Source organism: Hippoglossus hippoglossus, chromosome 5 (assembly GCF_009819705.1).
Source record: "Hippoglossus hippoglossus isolate fHipHip1 chromosome 5, fHipHip1.pri, whole genome shotgun sequence".
Classification (NCBI taxonomy): domain Eukaryota; kingdom Metazoa; phylum Chordata; class Actinopteri; order Pleuronectiformes; family Pleuronectidae; genus Hippoglossus; species Hippoglossus hippoglossus.
In genome coordinates this window covers 29,162,542-29,181,322 of record NC_047155.1, presented here as the reverse complement: position 1 = coordinate 29,181,322, position 18,781 = coordinate 29,162,542, and the positions used below count along the sequence as shown (strand labels likewise).

At 42.6% G+C, this 18,781-nt stretch overlaps 1 protein-coding gene across 2 annotated transcripts in view; it reads right to left on the bottom strand.

Moving 5' to 3' along the window:
* The window catches only part of LOC117762247 (receptor-type tyrosine-protein phosphatase gamma-like), a 372,407-nt gene extending 354,140 nt beyond the window's left edge, over positions 1 to 18,267 (bottom strand). For both annotated transcript variants that reach the window (XM_034586785.1, XM_034586786.1), the window contains exon 1: positions 17,695 to 18,267. In XM_034586785.1, the coding sequence (XP_034442676.1) occupies positions 17,695 to 17,788 (94 nt within the window). In that variant the 5' untranslated portion in view covers positions 17,789 to 18,267. The remainder of the gene's footprint in view (positions 1 to 17,694) is intronic.
* Between the last annotated feature and the right edge of the window lie 514 nt (positions 18,268 to 18,781).

Here is an 18,781-nt window from a genome sequence, read left to right as displayed (position 1 = left end):
GGGCACAACTGTGTGTCTTTTTAATGTGTGTGAGTGCATGTGCTAATTTTGGATAATAGGCCTTGGAGCAATGTTGCTGGCTAAAGCACGGCTCCCTGGTTTAATGGTAATTAGATTTAGCTTTTGGTTGGCTCTCCTGGTGCCTGTCAACATCATGTCACAGCAGTGGTCTTTGGAGTGACACCGCCTGAGAGCTTTTTTTCCACTGGCCAGAGCCAAAACAGGGCCACCGGGAGAAAGGCAGGAAATATACAGTAAAACAAGACACACAACTGCAACCACTACACAGAGGGTGAGGGGTAAGGCAAGTGAAACAGTATGGGATGGTAGTGGAAGGTGAAGGGGGTAGAAGAATCCTGATCCGAAGTCTCAGGATTTTTTGAGTTTGGATACAGATACTAACTTAGTGGTAAGTGGGTTCAAATGTACAGACCCAGCGTAACACATTACTGGCCACCAATAAATGCAACCAGTGATGCACTCGGTTTGGGCAGACTGCAAGGAAGATGAAATTTCCAAATCAATGCAGCCATATGTTTGACTGATGTATTGGGTTTTCAGTATATACATAAAAATTATTACCTCCCGAGGTTTAATTTTCTAATAATGAGGGACAAGTTTCGGGAAAATTTGTCATGAGAATTTCTAATCCATTTCATGATGTATGATACAGTTTTGGAGCAATTTATTTCAAAAGAAGTGGCTTTTACAGCCATTTTGGGACCTTACCTCTGTGTCATGTGATCAGACAGTATGCGGAGCACTGACCACATTGCAGAATAATAAAGTAAAAGAGCTACTTTTATGCCTACGGACTGCACCTGATAAAAGATTCTTGGCTCAGAAGCTCTCATTTTGTCCTGAATGATTTCTCCTCAGGAGAACACAAACTTGTGCTGTACCTCAGTGGGATAATTGAAAGCTCAGTGGTTACTACTGTGAGGGTCAGATGGTTCAGAGTTCAATTCCACTGCTCATCTGAGCCAGTCAACCGAAGCCCTCAGTACCTGCTGGGGGCAGTTTTGTTCACAGTGCAGTGTTCTGGAATTGGAGGATAGGACACAGTTTCCTGGTGTTTGTTCTATAATGGTTTCATTTTTCAACTTGCACATTCCCCTTTAATTTTAAAACAGCTTAACCCAACAATAGCTGTGCAACAGCTCGACTGCTGACACAGCGACAAACTTTAGTTGATGGACAATTACACAACTTAAAAATGTGAAGCAGAGATTACTTATTTCCCCCCCTCGGGATCTGTTGGATTGGTGTTTGCTGCAATCTCACTATCAGAGGATTCCAATCACCATTAAAGGCAGACACATGATCCTCATCTCTACATGAGCGCTGGTTGACTGGGCATATCTTTCTGCCATCACGTGGCTGTATATTGTCGTTTAGGACATGAAGAAAGGGTTAACCGATGTCACCTCTACCCCTCTACCCCTCCCTTTGTTTTGTACGCAAGGGGCTAATAATTGTTTTAAAGTTTATAGGTGTTGCGAAGCCCAGTGGAAACAGCTCCTAAACACACAACCTGGACCGGAGTGTCAAAAAATGATCTGCTATGCAGACTGTTGAATTGATCTGTTGGTTCTCATCTGCAGGTGAGAGTTGATTTACTTCAGGGCTTCATTACTAACTACAGCAGAGACAATCCTCCCACTAGAGGAACATTTTCAATTATTCAAAACTGTTGACCCACAGTTGCCATACAACAAATAAGAATTTATCTTTGGATAAAGAACAGGTTGCAACATGCACTAAATTAGCCGCAAATATGCTTCTGGCCTGAGGTACAAACACACTGAATTACTTTGCCATCCTGTTCTCTCTCTCTGTGTGTGTGTGTGTGTGTGTGTGTGTGTGTGTGTGTGTGTGTGTGTGTGTGTGTGTGTGTGTGTGTGTGTGTGTGTGTGTGTGTGTGTGTGTGTGTGTATGTGTGTGTGTGTATGTGTGTGTGTGTATGTGTGTGTGTGTATGGCACCTAGAAAATACTTGAGAGAAGCGTCAGGCTTGGCTGGTTTCCATTCGATTTCCCCTGCGGGTCATCCATCGGCCTGGGGACGTGGCGAGCTGAAGCTACCCAGCCCCGAGGTGATTAACCGAAGAAAGATGGCTGCAGTTCTCAGCGTAAATCCAAAGGCGTTTCAGGTGGAACACGGGTGCTTGTCTAGCAGTGAGGAATGGGAAAAGGCTTCATCTCATCCAGCACTGGAAACCTCTCCCCCTCTCTGCCCTTATTCCAATTTTAGCGAATGTCTCAAGACAAAGGAAAGTTGGCATTCAAATGAGGGAGGGGAATTTGTTTCTCTTTCTTTTAAGAACATTACAAAATAGAAGATATTTAATAGAGAGCTACACTCAATGACAGAGGGATGGGTGACTGAGGCTGAGAGAGCTAGAGTGGAAACCTGTGCACCCTGGGGTGGTATTAGTGAAAGCCATCTGTTGAACATCTGGCGTGAGGAGCCAAACACCTCAAGCGGCCCTGCTCAGGAAATCTTAAATTTAGCAGCCATGCTCTCACAGAGGGTGAGACAGGCCCCAGTCCTGCTGGAACCAATGGAGACGAGTCAGGTAAACTCTTCATCCATCATCAATCCAACATGTTCTCTTAGCCAATAATACGGGACAGTATCTCAGGATCTCAATTCATCTTTCCAAGTCAAAAATATAGACAAATGTCCATCTTAAGTGATCTTTTAAAATCCACTTTGGCAAACAGTAAAAAATTTAAAAATAAACTGAAAACTTTTGCAGGTGTCCACAATGTGACTATAACATGATCACAAGTTTGATATCACACCATCGACAGTGATTTTGAACATTATTTCAATTGGACCAGTCTATCTCTGCTCAGACTTAACTGGACTGTCGCTTTATCTGCAGACAGATGTTCCACTTCTCTTGCGGAAACCAGTTCATTTAACTGAACAGCATAGTATGTCCTCTTAGCTGATTGTTCAGTGGCTTCGTCACTTACAATTTGTCAAATTGTGTTTGTCCCAGTGAACCCCATTATGTGCTTAAATTGCCTAAAGCAAGTATCATAACCTGACCACCCCTATAATTGATTTTTAATCCACAAATTGCCAGATTACCTGTCACGGTATTCTGTTTCTCTCCTTATGTACCTTAGGAAAGGAAAGATCGGAGTGATTATAAGAAGAGAGTCAAGGATGTGGATTGACATCCTGTATTTTATAAAAGTGTATTTTGTGTATTTTGAATACAAAAAAAAAAATTGGGATTAGAATCTAAAACCATCAGCACAACCACAGGCATGTCCATGCTACCAGTACAATTAAGATGTGTTCAGTTCATTGCTGGACAGCCATCCTTTTATTAATCAGGTTGAACTGTGTGTCTCAAGAGATGTGCTGGTCTGACTGTTGCTTCAGCTCAAGTGAAATATCTCAACCACTGTCTTGGACTTACTTACAAATCTTTAACAATTTGTGAACTTGATCTTTTCCCAACATTTATATCCTAGTAAGGCAAAGCCCTAAACCTAGAAAATACATTGGTTTTGTTTTTACAAACATGCCTGACAAGCAAGCCATTTGGTGATTCTCCTGTTGTCAATTATATTTTCATGCCAATTTATGTCTAGACATGGACCTTAATATAAATTAACTGAACTGAGTGTGGTAAATTCTTCCACACCCTAAAGTCACAATGGGTCAGGGCAAGATGTGGCTTGGACATTGACAGAAAAACAGAAAAATTAAGTCAAATAAGACAACTCAAAGAGGACAAAGCATCAATGAGCAATGGAGCTCATGGCACACCAGAGATGTAAGACAGAGAGAGGGAGAGGTCACTAGAGATTAAGAAAGAGGAGAAGGCCTTGCTGTTTAAACCACTTCCCCATGGAACTAAGACAAATTGGGCTATGTGCTTGTCTCTGTGGCCCCCAAGTCCCTTTCTCTCTCTGTGGAAGAAGCCAGCGTCTCCCAAGCATTAAAGTGGAAAAACCAACGCCACTGCAAGAATTTAATGAGAAGGGCTCTGAACTGCTCTTTGCTCAGTGTGACACAACACTTCCTAGCATGTAGTGATTTTCACTCGATCTTTCTTCTTTATTCACTGCCTTTATTCCCACTGCCCACACTGGAGAAAGGAGTTGGAGCTTGAAAGCAATGCAAGCCCACTCCTCAGTGTAAGGATACAAAGAAGTCCTTAGCACACTTTTTATTGGGTCATAATAACAATGTCATCTAAATAAATAATTCTCCCACTGATTAAAGGAGCTCTGTACGAAATGATAACAAAACATACACACCTTTGACTTAGAGTTGTCAATAATGACTAGTTTTATTCCAAATCAATCACTCCGTTATTTTTATTCCTCCGCACCAGTGACAGCCAGAAGCCAGAGGGATTATGTTTTCGGGTTGTGCGTCCATCCCTCCGTCTGTCCCATTCTCCTCAACGCGATATCTCAAGAATGTCTAGAGGGAATTACTTCAAATTTGGTACAAACATTAACTGGGACTTAAGATGGAACTGATTAGATTTTGGTGATCAAAGGTCAAGGTCACCGTGACCTCACCAGCACTCTTTTTTGTGAAGAATATCTCTGGAAAGCCTTGAAGGAATCTGTTCTCATTTGACATTCACTTGGACTAAAACTGATTTGATTTTGGTAGCCAAATGTCAAAGGTCAAGGTCGCAGTTGCCTAACAAATAATGTCAATGTTTTTCTTAAATGTGATATCTTAAGTTCATCTTGAGGGAATGTCTTTAAATTTGGTTAAAACTGTCACTTGGACTCATGGACGATCTGATTACAATCAACGTCATGATGTCACCTTGTGAATGTGACATCTCAGAAGCACCTCAATGGAATTCAAATTTGGCAGCCATGTTCACTTGGACTCATGATTGAACTGACTAGAATCTGGTGACCAAAGGTCATGGTGACCTTATATGAATCCAGAAAGAAATGTATGTGGAAGGACACTGCACTGGTTGGCGGAGGCATACAACTGCAGACCACTTTTTGTTGTTTTTAAATAATTGTTTACTTTAAAGATGCCCACCACCCACAGAGCGCTGCACTGTTCTTATGTGCTATGCCACTGCCGTATGGTTTGTTGTCACCAATAGTTGACAGAGCCAGGCAAGATAATCAGTAAAGAGTCCTCAATGTTATCCAAAGAGAAACTTAGGCCTTGCCCAGTGTAATTATTGAGGAAAGCAGCTACATATTTTTACATATGAGTGTGTATATATTTTTATTAAATTAATGTCTAAATTAATATTTTGTGAATTTGCCATAATTTTTGCAAACCATCTTTTTTTCTAAGTAAATACATTTTTATTGATGCTATGTCTGCTGCTACAAAGTCGTGGTGACAGCACTGATCAGATTTTTTCTTTGTTCCGTTGTTCCGTTATTTCATTTAATCATGATTCAAATGATTGTTAATTTATGGTACAATATTCTCTGCTTCATCTCAATATTGCCTTAATTAATCATTCCGGTGATCACACGTACTGTATAGCCTATACCTGTGGTCATTATTATCATGCAGAATTTGTTCAATAACTGCGACTGTCCGAATACCCATCGATCATTCTCATATCTTCAGACAAGATGCATATAATGGGAGTTTTGTTTTCTGCATAGATACAATATTACCTTTTCACTACCCAACCTTCCCACTTGCAAAAAAAAAACAATAACTACCGATCAACATCCATTTCATGGGGCCACAGCTTGCACGTTGACTTTAAACAGAACAATGGCTCAACAGAGCCGTGCACAACACCAGAACTGAAAAACAGAGCTGGAAAGAAGGTTTGTGCTCCCTTTGTAAATATTTGATCAAGGCAGAAATCATGAGCAGCCATGAGATTGATGTGCAGGCACTGACTTTTTTTTTGGGAGCTGCTGATGTGAGATTGGGAGACCAGGAGTAGTGAAGGATGCGAAAAATTAATTTAGTGGGAGTGGGGGCAGGAGAGCTTGCAGGCGAGGAGAGCTGGAGGTCTGTGTAAAAAGTGGGGGAAAGGGCTGATGGATGAACATTTCCAACACTGCTGTGATAGAGTGATAAAACAAACCTTATGAATTTATGCATGGTGATTTTCCAGAGTGTAAGTGCAGACATGCACATTCTGCTTTTTACAGACAGGCCAACACTTTACACAATAATGTTGAGTTTACCTACAATGTCTACATCATTTTACCGGATGTGAAACAAATACAAAAGTAAAAGTTAGTACTCAAACTGTTGCTATTAACAACAGGCAGATGGAGGCTACTCAGTGTATAATCTCGAAAGCAATTAGTAATATTTTAGATTTACTGTGATTATAATATGATTAGATAATGATAATGATAGCAGGTTTGACAGGTTAAAAAGCAATGCAGGAGTCATTAAGTGTTTGTAAATATCAGTTACACAACATTTATCTAAAGTGTAAAATCATACCACTAATACCAGAGTTGTTTAAATTCTTTTTTCTTTCCATGCTTCCACACCAGACCCAGCCACTGATATGATGTGTTTAAGTTGTCCATCCGTCCATCTGTTCCTCCCTTAACTGTGATATCTCAACAACCCAGCCTTGGGGGATTTCTTCACATTTGGTACAAACATTCACTTGGACTCAGGGGTGAACTGATTAGATTTGGGTGGACAAAGGTCACGCTCAAGATGGCCTCACAAAGTATGTTTATGTTTTTCTTGAATGAACCTGCAGGTTTGACACCAGTTAATATTGCGGGTGCCAGTCAGAGTCAATTCTGATAAATAATAAGGAAAATAGAGAGAAATAATTTTGTCAAACAATACAAAAGAAACTGCAAATAACCAGAAATCAAATATTTTCTGAAAAAAACAGCAATGCAAAAGCAACAGACCACAACAACCACATAATCAGTGTGCTTTTGGTAAAGTGTATTTACCAAAAGCAAGTAATGTGAAGGGTGTGTGTGTGTGTGTGTGTGTGTGTGTGTGTGTGTGTGTGTGTGTGTGTGTGTCCCACAGTGTCAGAGTTCAATCCGTGCATGTAAAAAGTCAATTTCAGTTTCCACCACAAGCCCAACACAATTCAGTCCCTTCCAGTTCAAACCAATGCAATACAGACCACAACAGGACCTTTAACCGCCAAGACCGACAACTTTGGGGAAACTCCACAGGTCAATACACAATCCACTGGAATATCTCCTCCTGACTCGGACAATCCTCTCGTACTCTCCTGTACTGACCAATCACACTCATTGCTCTGAAGCATATTACTAACGCTCCATATGTTGGATCAGACTACGCAGGGCTGTGGTTTGGGATTGGGATGAATGAATAAACTCTCCGATAGGTGGGCAGTGACAAGATCTGACGCTAGTCGCTAGAACTTGATATCTTAATATCAGCTTAAGCAAATGTCGTCAAATTTGGTACAAACATTCACTTGGACTCAAAGATGAACTGATTCGATTTTGGTGGTCAAAGGTCAAGTTCACTGTAGCCTCACAAAACAGGCTTTTGGTCTCTTGAATGTGATTTCTCAAGAATGCCTTGAGGGATTTTTTTAAAACTTTTGATCAGTTGTCACTTGAAGGTGATTAGATTCCAATGGTCAAAGGTAAAGGTCACAGGGACCTTATTAAATCTGGGGGGGGGGGGGTGTAATCAGAAACTGCATTGTTTTTTGCAATTTGTTCTTTCAAACTTCTGGTTTTAAAATTAGGGGACTTTTGATAGACAAATTACATTTGCATTCTCCTTTATGTTTTTAAGGTACAATTTGTATGTTTTGCAATTGCTTCATAGACAGCAATGGCATTAGCAATGTATTTAACAGAATCATAGCGATTTCAGCATCAAGCTTCATTCATTGACTGAACAAGACATCTCTTGTTCAGTCAATAAATCGATAGAAAGGTAGAAAGCAAAGCCAATGTTAACTCATTAGTTCCACTGGATTAAGCATGCTAACCAACTAGTCCTATCCCAGCCGGCCAGTCTTGTCACTTAACAATGAACCAACGAACACTTAACAGTGAATAACTGTAGCATCCAGTCTGCTCAGAAGATGTGGTTCTGCTGAGAGTGTGTGTAATAACCTCTGGTCTTGAAAATCCAATAATGGCTGAAGCTTTTTGTAAGACTGAAGTAACAAGCTGTGAGGTCTAATGCTCACATTGGCATTGTAGCAATATGGGCAACGTAGCAACATGAAAATATACATATAGCCCCTTTAATTTAGAGTGAAAATCTGATTGTATGTATTGTATTTTACTGTGCTCTGTTTTAACAGCGTGACCTCAGCAATTAACCCACTGAATAAAAGGTGATGAATGAAATGATTTAGAAAACTCCAATATAAGGCCCAGGCTGTAAGTGTAGTTTTGTTTCCTCTCATTGTCGGTGTCTAAGCCAATTGTTATTATTTATCTTCCTGATAGTAGGGCTGTAACGATTTTCAAACCAAACCAAAATACGCAAAGACTGAACCGCGACACGTCTCTCTGGCCAACACCACAAGCCACTGTGTGAGTATGTGTCCAATCACAACCCGGCGTAATCTGAACCAACACAGAAGTGACTAGTAGCTTCAGAGCAATAAGTGTGAAGGTCGGAGAGGATCGTCTGTTTTGCCTTTATAAAAGGGTGTTGTCGCCACTCGGGAGCAGACACCTCGTCTGGAGGAAATCATCATGTGGATTGTTTATTCCCTGTGGAGATTCCCTGGAGCTGCTGGCCGACGTATGCCTGACTGACTGACAGACTTAACCATCGACAGGGACGAGACTGCCCTGTACATATTGTTTACAGGAACGCTGCTGTTATTGATGTGACACGGACGCTTCTCTTCATGTTTACTTTCCTGAGTTGTTGGTTTATGAAGATCTGTGGTAAAACCCGGAACAAATTTTCTTTGCCGTATCTGAACTGGATTGAACTGAACTAAGTTGAGCTTGTGGGGGAGACAGAAACGGAGTAAATATACTTATAATACAGGTTGAGACTGTGGTAGACACACACAACCTCACCTCTTTCTTATTCTTTGGTCATTTTTGTATACAAGTCCAACATGTTCTTTAGTGTTCATCTCTTTACTGTTCCAAATGTTGGTGTTTTAATAAAACCCAGAAATCCTCGCCCCTGAGGTATGAACTGCACCATGGCTCAAAAACCGAGGTCGGTACGGAACTGTGGACTGCTACAGCCCTACCTGATATCATATTTATTTCTTCATTCATAGCCAAAGAGGAGATGTTAAAATGTGCCCTTATGTGTCTTCAAAACTTTGCATCTTGATGCCGACTTTGAAATTCATCCTGACTCATTAATAACTTGTGTAGCAAAAACTACTTTGTGAGCACTTAACAACCGTAAAATTAAGTTATATTGTGTGTATCCGTGGGCACGTGTGTGTGTTATCACACAAAAACATTTTCCATCTGGAAAAAAAAAGGGATTTATATGGCTTGATTGAGCTTGGCTGGCAAATGGGGCTGAAGCTATAATGTGTTCAGAATAATAATCCATGGTTAAAGAAGCATGTTAATGTGACCAGAGAGGGGAGGAACCCAGAGGGGAATCAACAAAAACCTAATACTGCTGTATGAATTACAAAGAAGAGTAGAGAGGAAAGAAAAAGCAACTTAGAGGGGAATGGAAGATAGTTAGTAAATTTTAGATAGAAAGGGTAAAGGACTACATAAAAGCAAACAAAGTAATTGGTGAATACATGTATTACAGCCTTACGGCAAGAAACAAGGATGAAGACAAAAAAGATGGATAATCAAAAACTAAAGAAGTCAGTAAATAAAATGAGAAAAAAAAGATGTGAAGGGAAAGAAGAGAAAATTAGTAACTTGTTGTTTTGCTCCGTTGCTGTATTGTATAGCTCAAATAGCTCTATTTGCCACATCCTCCGTTGTGAGCTTGCACTGCCATCAAGAACGTTCCAGTCCATGCAGACATTCAGGCCTCACAGGTTCGGCAGCAGTTGTGTGCATAGCTGAAGTTGCATTAAATACAGTTCCCTTTCTCACATGATCACGTGTCTTTTGTCAAGTTGTGATATTGTGGATTACAGTTGAGGTTGTGCTTATCTCCTTATGAATGTATTAAAAGGATGATCACCAATGAAAATTTGGCCAGATGACAGCGTACAGCCCAACCAATGGACCAATCAAACGGGAGCCTACACTACGACAGAAAAACTATAAAATGAAAAGAAAGGAAAACAAAGCAGGGAGAATAGATAAATGACAAGTGGAATGTACAAAGGAAATAATTGACAGCTGAAACAAGAAATAAAGAAATGAGGTAAGAAGCAAAAAAGAGTGAAGAGCTTACTAAACTGTTAAGTAAAACATGAGGACTGTTGTCTAACTTACACACCAAATATCATAGCAAGACGGTGACATTTCATTCTCATTTCTAAGGGAGGAAATAGCTGCTTCCATTCTTTCATTCTACTGTCAGCAGGAATGACTGATGGAAGCCATGTGAAGTGCATTTCGCCATTCAAAATGAGAAAGCGGTCTGGGAAATGGCAGGAACACCCATCTACACCTTTCACCAGTGTATTGGCGAGCTGTCACAGCTCCGGAGTGAAGGGCCACCTATTGAGCCTGACAAAAGAACACAAAGTGTCTGAAAGTCCTGACATGTGCCAAGGTGTTGGGAAAGGAGGGAGGGAGTGACTGTGGCCTAAAGAACCACCTGGCAACCGTCAGCACCCCCTGTCAGGAATATCCCATCAAACTGCATCTTACAGCTTCAAAAGCGACTCCAGGTCACAAGTTTCAATCTAGCGGGCAGGTGGAGCGCAAACTCTTTGGCTTTCGTGGTGTCCATTTGTTTTCTCATCTCATCTCTTTCTCCCTGCGCTTCCCACTGTTTGTTTGGTGTCGCCATTGGTTTGGCTCGTTAGACTCCATGCCAGTCGACAGCCTGTCAGTCTAAGCTCCTTTTAACACTCAGCAGCCCCGCACAGTGACACAGAAGCTCCCCTGGCATCGCGCTTAGCAAAATGGAAAAAAGGGCTTGGCTGCATACACCTCTCCACTCTCATCAACATCTCGTGCCGTCTCCGTGTCTTTCTCGTTTCTCTTTGTTTTTCCCATCTCTGTGTCGTGTTTCTGCCTGCACGCAACTGCAGCCTGCCAGGGTGTCTTGCAGCATTTATTGGTTTAACAAGAGGGAGAGGAGACAAAAAAATAGAGGAAATTGTACAGACATTCAACTAATCTTTAACTCTGTTGTCTGCAGGGTTGAATAACACATGTGTTTTATACTAGTAATAATACTGTACAACAACTTTAATGAAAACACAATATTGTGATATGAACAGTGGATAAATTGACAGGTTCTCTCACCATTACCATTACCATAACCATTAGCCATAAATATCACCTAACACAGATATCACTCGCATCCACCATATATGTTTGCATCTTTTACCTGACTATTTTATTTTTATTGGCTGTCAGTTTTTGCTATCAATTTTATTTCCAGCAGCAGCAGGCAGCTGTTTTCTGTGAGAAAGCACTGGTAAACCCACTGCCCACTACCTGCCCAGCACAAAACAACTGACACAATAAGTCAGTACCTGGTGTACATAGCATGGATCAAGCAAAAGCACCAGGCGTTGGTGGAGACCAAAACACAGATAATTGCTATAATAAAGTAACATAAAATACTGAATGCAGGACCGCCTGTTCTTTTATTCTGAAGCACCCGACATACAGTATGAGGAGGTGAGGAAGTGTATGTATGTATATATATATATGGTGTCAACAGTCTGACAACAATAGCTGGCAGTTAGCATTACTGATCAATGTAACACGCGAGGATCTCTTTACTGGGACTATGACAAAGCAGCAGAATTGCAATATGAGAGTGATTTTATTTTTTTTATTCCGCCACTGTTGTTTTTCAGCAGGCACCAAAAAGGTACAAATCCCTCACACACAAAGCTTTTATAACAAGACAATGTAACTGAAGCCATAGTGGACGGAGACTGCTTCAAAGTGTGTTTGATGCTGGTTCTACAGTAGGCTTTTTTCCCAAGAGCCTTAGTCAGAGGTAAGAATGAAATGTCTGCTTCAGAAGCATGTTTGTGCTAATGGCAGGGGGAAGCACATATGGCAGCTAACAAAACCCTGCCGCAAGCAAAGAAGACTTCGTAAAGCACAATGAACAGAGGGAGGACGGTGAGTAAATATGAGGAGGAGGTGGGTCGACTATGCTGTTGGAAAGCAGCTCTTTCAAGCTTGACACGTCTTCCAGAAAATGATCGGGAGGAACCCCCTCCTCTTCTCCAAATTAGCAGCCAGCGGACCTGATTAAAAACAGTGAAGTGGAACAATGGATAGTGAAGAGAAAGAGAAAATAAAGTGAAAACCTTGTGACAGTTGAAGCACACACTGTAGTTTCATCAGCCCAGTAAGATGCGAGTAACGGGGCGGCATCTTTCCCAGAATTCTCTGTTGTCACTCTGAACTGTGGGGCCACGAGCTCATGAGGTGCACAGGAAAAAAAAATGATGAGGAACAGATTAAACGCCTAACAGGCCCACTCAGCTGAGCAGAAACACTGAGCGGAAACAGAAATGATGCTCCATGTTCGACTCCACTCATGGTGTTCTTCAGATATCATTAGTGCTCCTGCACTTAATATCATCATTACTATTGTTTTCATTATCAGACCTATTTATCTCTGGTTCACTTTGTGCAGCAAAACAGCATCATTTCCTCTTCAAAATCAATGCAGAAAAAAACATTTTTTCCCTCATTTATCCAGCTCCCGAGTTCTCTCTCTCTCTCTCTCTCTAGCCAACTGCTACCAAAGTGATATCTAACACAGATATCTAACACCTCCCCAGCTGCATCATATATGCATGTAAATTCATAAACACGCACACACATATGAACACGGCACTGTATCCTTTCACATATCTGTTAAGGGGGGTGTTGACAGGCTCTGGGCCGACTGATAAAGTGACCCGTGAGCCGACATGCTAGCGTTTTTCTGACCACAGCAGAAGCCAGATAATAGCCCGGTGAGCACTGAGATGATGACGATGATAATGTTGGCAACTGAAGGCCACGAAGCATATCCAATTTCTTCCCTAAATGTCAACCTTTCCCCCGTATCAGTGCAACACAAAAAGCTAGAGAAAAGGTTCATGACACGGAGTCATGCCTAATAGTTTAAAAAAAAAAAGAAGCATAAAGGCAGTATGTGCATTCACATGCACTCACAAGAGAGAAAAGGAGGGTAGATTAAAAACAATGAGGGAGGAAAGTGACAGAGATAGATGGAGGGAAGGGTGTAAGCGTTCGTGGAGGTGAAGAGATGTGCCAGCTCAGGCACTGGTGAGATTACAATGACTGTTCTGTTTTTCCTCCCAGCCAGAAGCGACAGGACCCATTCATTTTTCGCAGCAGAAAGCGACAGATTGGAGCCAAAACATCTCTTTCTTTCCTTGTCCCTTCTGTTTTCTTCGCTTTTTTTTTTTTTCTCCCTTTCCTTTGAGTGTTTGCTTGACCCAAGGCTGAAGAACAGCACAGTGACAGGGGCGTGATGCCTCAACACTGACACCGCAGACAGAAAAGAAAAAGTGATGCCCTGTGTCAGCGAGCAGTCGCCCCGCGGTGGAGTTCAATGTATTCCATCCCCGCAAAAAACAGATGTTTTTGTGAATCCAAGCCGACCATTATGTGAACAACCAGAGGGCCGTGGTAGCAGCAGGCAGGTCACTTGTACAGACGGGGGGGAAAAAAACTCCCGTATTTGTAACGCCGGCTTAATCACTGTGAGTGTTGCTTTGCAGCGAGGTATGACATAATTAAAGTGTGCTCCAGACTGAGCTCAGAGGATGTAGCCCTTGCCCACGGCCTTCCAACACTGCAGGTTGGAGCTGAGGTTATTCACGGACTTTATAGCCTCCCAGCTGAGGAAATCACAGGGAGCCCCGTCAGGGACGAAGATGAGATGGTGTCTGCTTTAGAAATATGCAGGCAGATACAAAACCACACAGATATGACATGAGATAGATCACTGCCGTCCGTCTCTTATTCCTGATCGTGATGATGACAGGTCATGTTAAAATATTTATTACGTTTATAGGATTAGAAACTGACTACATCATCAGATGGAGAAGGAAAGAATATACATACATGAGGCAAATAAGAGAAGTGCTTAGTAGATCAAACATTCAGTAACACTCGGGAATGGTTTTCTCACTTTCAAAGAAAAAATGTGGCTCATCTCTTTATCACTGCTCTGTTTCACAGCACAACACGCATCAACTGTCATCTACATGTTTTGTCGAATATCGCTATAACAAGGTTATTAAAATAACTGACAAAAATCCAAGAGCAGAAAAAAGTATACGGAGTGTATTTGCATATTTGAACAGAATGCATGTGGATCTTTACAGAACCTCTCCCACTATTGTCTTCACTTCACACTCAAATAGAAATGTTCAAAATTATTTTGTTAGATGCGTCGTTGTTGTTTTTTTTATACTGCATTTGCATGTGGCCCGCGGGTGACGTATTTGTTTTATGGAAAGCTGATCTTGCCTTTCCAACCCAATCTCCCAGCTAAGAGTCTTATTAATAGAAAAGAAGAGCACGCTGGAGGTAAGGAGAGCGGCGCTGAGAGCCTGCGGATGACGATACCCACCAGGAGAGAAGCACACTCATCTCTGTTTCGACATCATCTGCCAGCCATTCAACATGAACCCGCCACCTTGGGCTTGCTCAAAGCCGGTATCATGACAACACGCAGCAGAGCTGAGGGCAGGGGGAGTGAAGGAAGGGGTCAAGTAGGGAGGGGGGTGGTGGAGAGAATCGTCAATGTGCGGAGGTCTGAGCCACGGGTTTGCCCTCCGGCGACAGCGCTTACTTCCCCAGACATTCACCGTGTCAGTAAAGCATCACAAACTGGCAAATGAATATCCATCCATGCATCCGTCTGTTTCCTATGCACAGGGTACACTTCACTTGTAATCGATTTTCCCGGCACAAAAAGATGCCTTTAGATTTTTGTATTGATTTTTATCTTTCACAAGACAAAGTGACATGCCGATGATTTTGACATGTGTCATTTCACTGTGAGAGAGAAACCCCACCTCGGCTTTCCACATTTCTTCTAATAGTCGACAGCCTTTTTATTTTATTTTATTTTTTTTTTTTTTTTCTGTACTCTTTTAATTAATAAATGCTTTTATCTGCTTTTCTGAGTTGATGCAGAATCCAGACCAGCCGTTTGATGTGTTACATTCCCTTTAAATACACACACTTCAACCGGACAGTTTTACCTGCTAATGAGTTATTAATAAGTAACGACTCCATCATGATGAAAATGTATTAATGCATTTGATTCTATTTATTCTCGATATTTCAACTGTGAATACCAAGTGATTTAATTTCCAACAATGCAAACAATCCTCATGTTTTCATGAACCAACACGAATGAATTCTCAACCTGTGGGTTAAACTCTCCTTTCCATCCTGTTTTTCATCTTTCCATCTATGTCTCCCTCCATCTATCCATCCGTGCCATCCATCTCTCGCCGCAGCTCTCTCTCTCTCTTTTGCTTCTGGGCTCACTTGATTTGATTTCTCTCCAGATTTGAGATCAGATGGAATGCAAGATGAAAAATGGAGGGGATGAACGGGTACGACAAAAATCCTGAGTGTCTAACAAGAGCTCCATTTCCCAAATTTAAAGTCCGTCTATCATTCCGAACAGTACATGTACTGGTACAGATTTGTAAAAGCAGTGATCATTGGTCAACAGGGCAGCATTTTAAATTAGCTCTGACTCACTCACATTCTGTGTGTGTGTTTCCTGACACCGCTTAAGACGTGTAAGACATATAAGAGCTAATCTAGGCGAGCTGAAAACTAGGCTAATACTGTCTGACTGACTGGGTCTGTGAGAACGTGTCATTTCTACAAACGGCTTCAGGACAGCAACACAAGCGCTGATGAATATCAACACTAGAATGGCTCCTCATGCCGGAGATTTTGGAGCCATTTAGGGAATATGTTTCAATAAAGGGTGTCATGGAGTCTTTAATGGGGTTATCCTAAAAATGACTCTAAAGATAGAGTAAGGGAAGCCTGTTGTGTTCACCCTTTCGGTTACGCACCGGGTTGAGAGCGGAGCTGGGTAATGTATCAGTATATTATCAGGACGTAAAACAACACTTAGACAGCGTGAGGGTGATTTTCTCCCATCATTGTGTGAAGTGTTGCATTTTAAAATTGTCAAAGTCATTTTACATTATTCCCTGTAACTAAATTTGTCTTGCATCGACATATCAGTCACGCTTATGATGATGTCTCCTCATACAGACGTAGAGGTATTTGGTGAGAAATACAATTTACCACGCGGTTCACATCACCCAACCTCTGTTTAATCTTTAAATTACATTTTGGGCGTATCGACATTGGATGAAAAAGATGCGCCCGGATGGAGATTCTGTGTCAAAATATTATCTATGTAACGCCAATCGTTACAGCCCGTGTGAACGTAAGAACACTGCAACTCCAGACTCAATTGGATTCGGGGGCCCTGCTAAAGTGTCCAGGAGACATGTAGGATGAACAGCTAGATGAATGTAGGCATGGACACATCTGGTCAAGGTCAAATTAGATTTTGCAGGATTTCTTTTGCAATATGATGCATTTGATTTCTCTTCCTTCCAGTAAGGGAGTAAAAGCAAGAGAACGGGTGCTGATTCACTTAAGCTATTGGATCTTGGGGGTTTAAATACTGGAGGCTGTGGACCTCACACACAGGGGTCCGGGCCCAGCGGTCTCTTATTTATCGATAACTGGAGAAGAGGGTTCCCTTTACAAAATGAACTTGGGAGTTAATTGAGTTCTGTTTTATAACATAGCCAATTATTATCTCAATTAGAAAAGTAAGTATAAAGGACAGTGATGTGTTTTTTTTACAATTCTAAATCAGTGTTATAAAGCCATGTGGGCACAGGGTCAGATGCCATTATCTGTGGACCCGTTGTGTGGGTCTACATGACCCCATACACTGACATGAGGTCTGCTTTCCCCTTGGAACAAATTTGAGGCTCAACTGGATTTTGGTGTGCTGTGCCTGAGAGTGTGAGGAGGCTTCACAGCCCTGCTGCCTTGCTTCAGGCGGTGAAATAACGGCTTCAGCGTACGCGCCGCCGGCTGACAAAGCATCACATCTTCCCCGTCTCATCCACCCGTGCTACCCGTGTCCCTGACCCAACTGCCAACCCTCTCCATCCAATGCTCTTCGCATAGGATTCCCGCTTTGCGTCATTTCTTTCACAATTGGATTTCTAATTACAGGGATAAAAACAAATTAAAAAACGGTGGAATTGGAGCGGAGAGGGAACAGGACTCCTGTGATAAACTTGTGTTTTGACTGGGTTCACACAGGTCACCGAGCTGCATTCACATCCTGTCACTAAACTGCCCTTCGCGTCTCCAACAGTTTCCAGTCAACGTGCCGGTGCCGGTAAAGCGCGTCCAAACGGCACCAACAGTAGAGACCGGGGGCAGTGTATTCAATGAGGGGACCTGACTTTATTCCATCAGCCTATTAGAGAAACCTTTTGTCCCGACAGTGGTTCAGGGGGTAACCGCATTTCTTCACAGGCATTCGGAGTAAAAACACAAAGCCCGGCGTTTGACTTGTAGGGTATTAAACTTACCGGGATGGCAATCGGCCCAGAGGAGCACGCAGGCTGGCAACACGATCAAGAAAATCCACCAGCAGCAACAGCACGATTGCAGTAGCCTCCACATTGTGACGATACGCCCGTCGACATGCACACAAGAAGCGGCAACAACTGTTGAGTTTCTCCCCCTTTTTTTGCGGTCAAATTAGCGTCGCCTTTGCTGCGTAAAGAGCAGCGCCGGGGACGCAGCGGAGACCGGGAGCGTGCACGGTGGAGAGGTTTAGTTAGAGGAGCAGTGGAGAGTCTTTCCGTCCCAAAATCCCCCCGATATTCCCGGATATCAGCATAACACTCAGACACTGGTGGTGATGGAGGAGCGCGAGGATGCAGCCGGGGAAAAGTGGGTTAGAGGAGACTGGAGCAGCGGAGGTCCACACGGCGCCTTGTCGCTCATGCGGCTGCGGCGGTGGAGGGAGCGCTCGTCGGCTACACGGAGAGGAGAGAGTCGGTGTCGGCGGCGGCGGCGGCGGTGGTGGTGGTGGTGGTGGTGATGATGGAGAGGTGCTGCACGCTTCCCATTCCTCCATCCATCCAGGAAGTAACGTGTGAGCCCAAGTCAAGCAGAGACTTTAAAACAGTCTCGAGCAGAGCGAGAGAGAGAGAGAGAGAGAGAGGGGGGGGTCATTCCTCTGGATCCTAGCGCCGGCGACAGAACGCACAGTCGCTCGGTAATAAAACGGAACATGTCCCATAATAGCAGGTAATAATAGATCTATGCTCTCCAGGGGGTCCTCGAGCTTGTAGTGACCTCAGAATAGATCCACATTTGACAGAACCCCCCCCCCGTCTTTACCACGGCACTCTGCCTTAGACGGATTCCAGACTGGAAGGGATGCAGTTATGATTTATTGAGCCTATAGAATTTATTGTAGAACATCACTTAATACAGTGCAAGGTGTAGTAATCTCCACTTTAGTTAAGCTCCCTAATGATGTGATTATGTAAGGACCTGCACCGATAAAGGAGACAGTGCAGGGCCAGTGGGGACTATTTCGTGATCAGAATTTGACCCTGGCCCCTCCTCCTGTGACACTGTCTCAGATGCACCAGAACACCTACA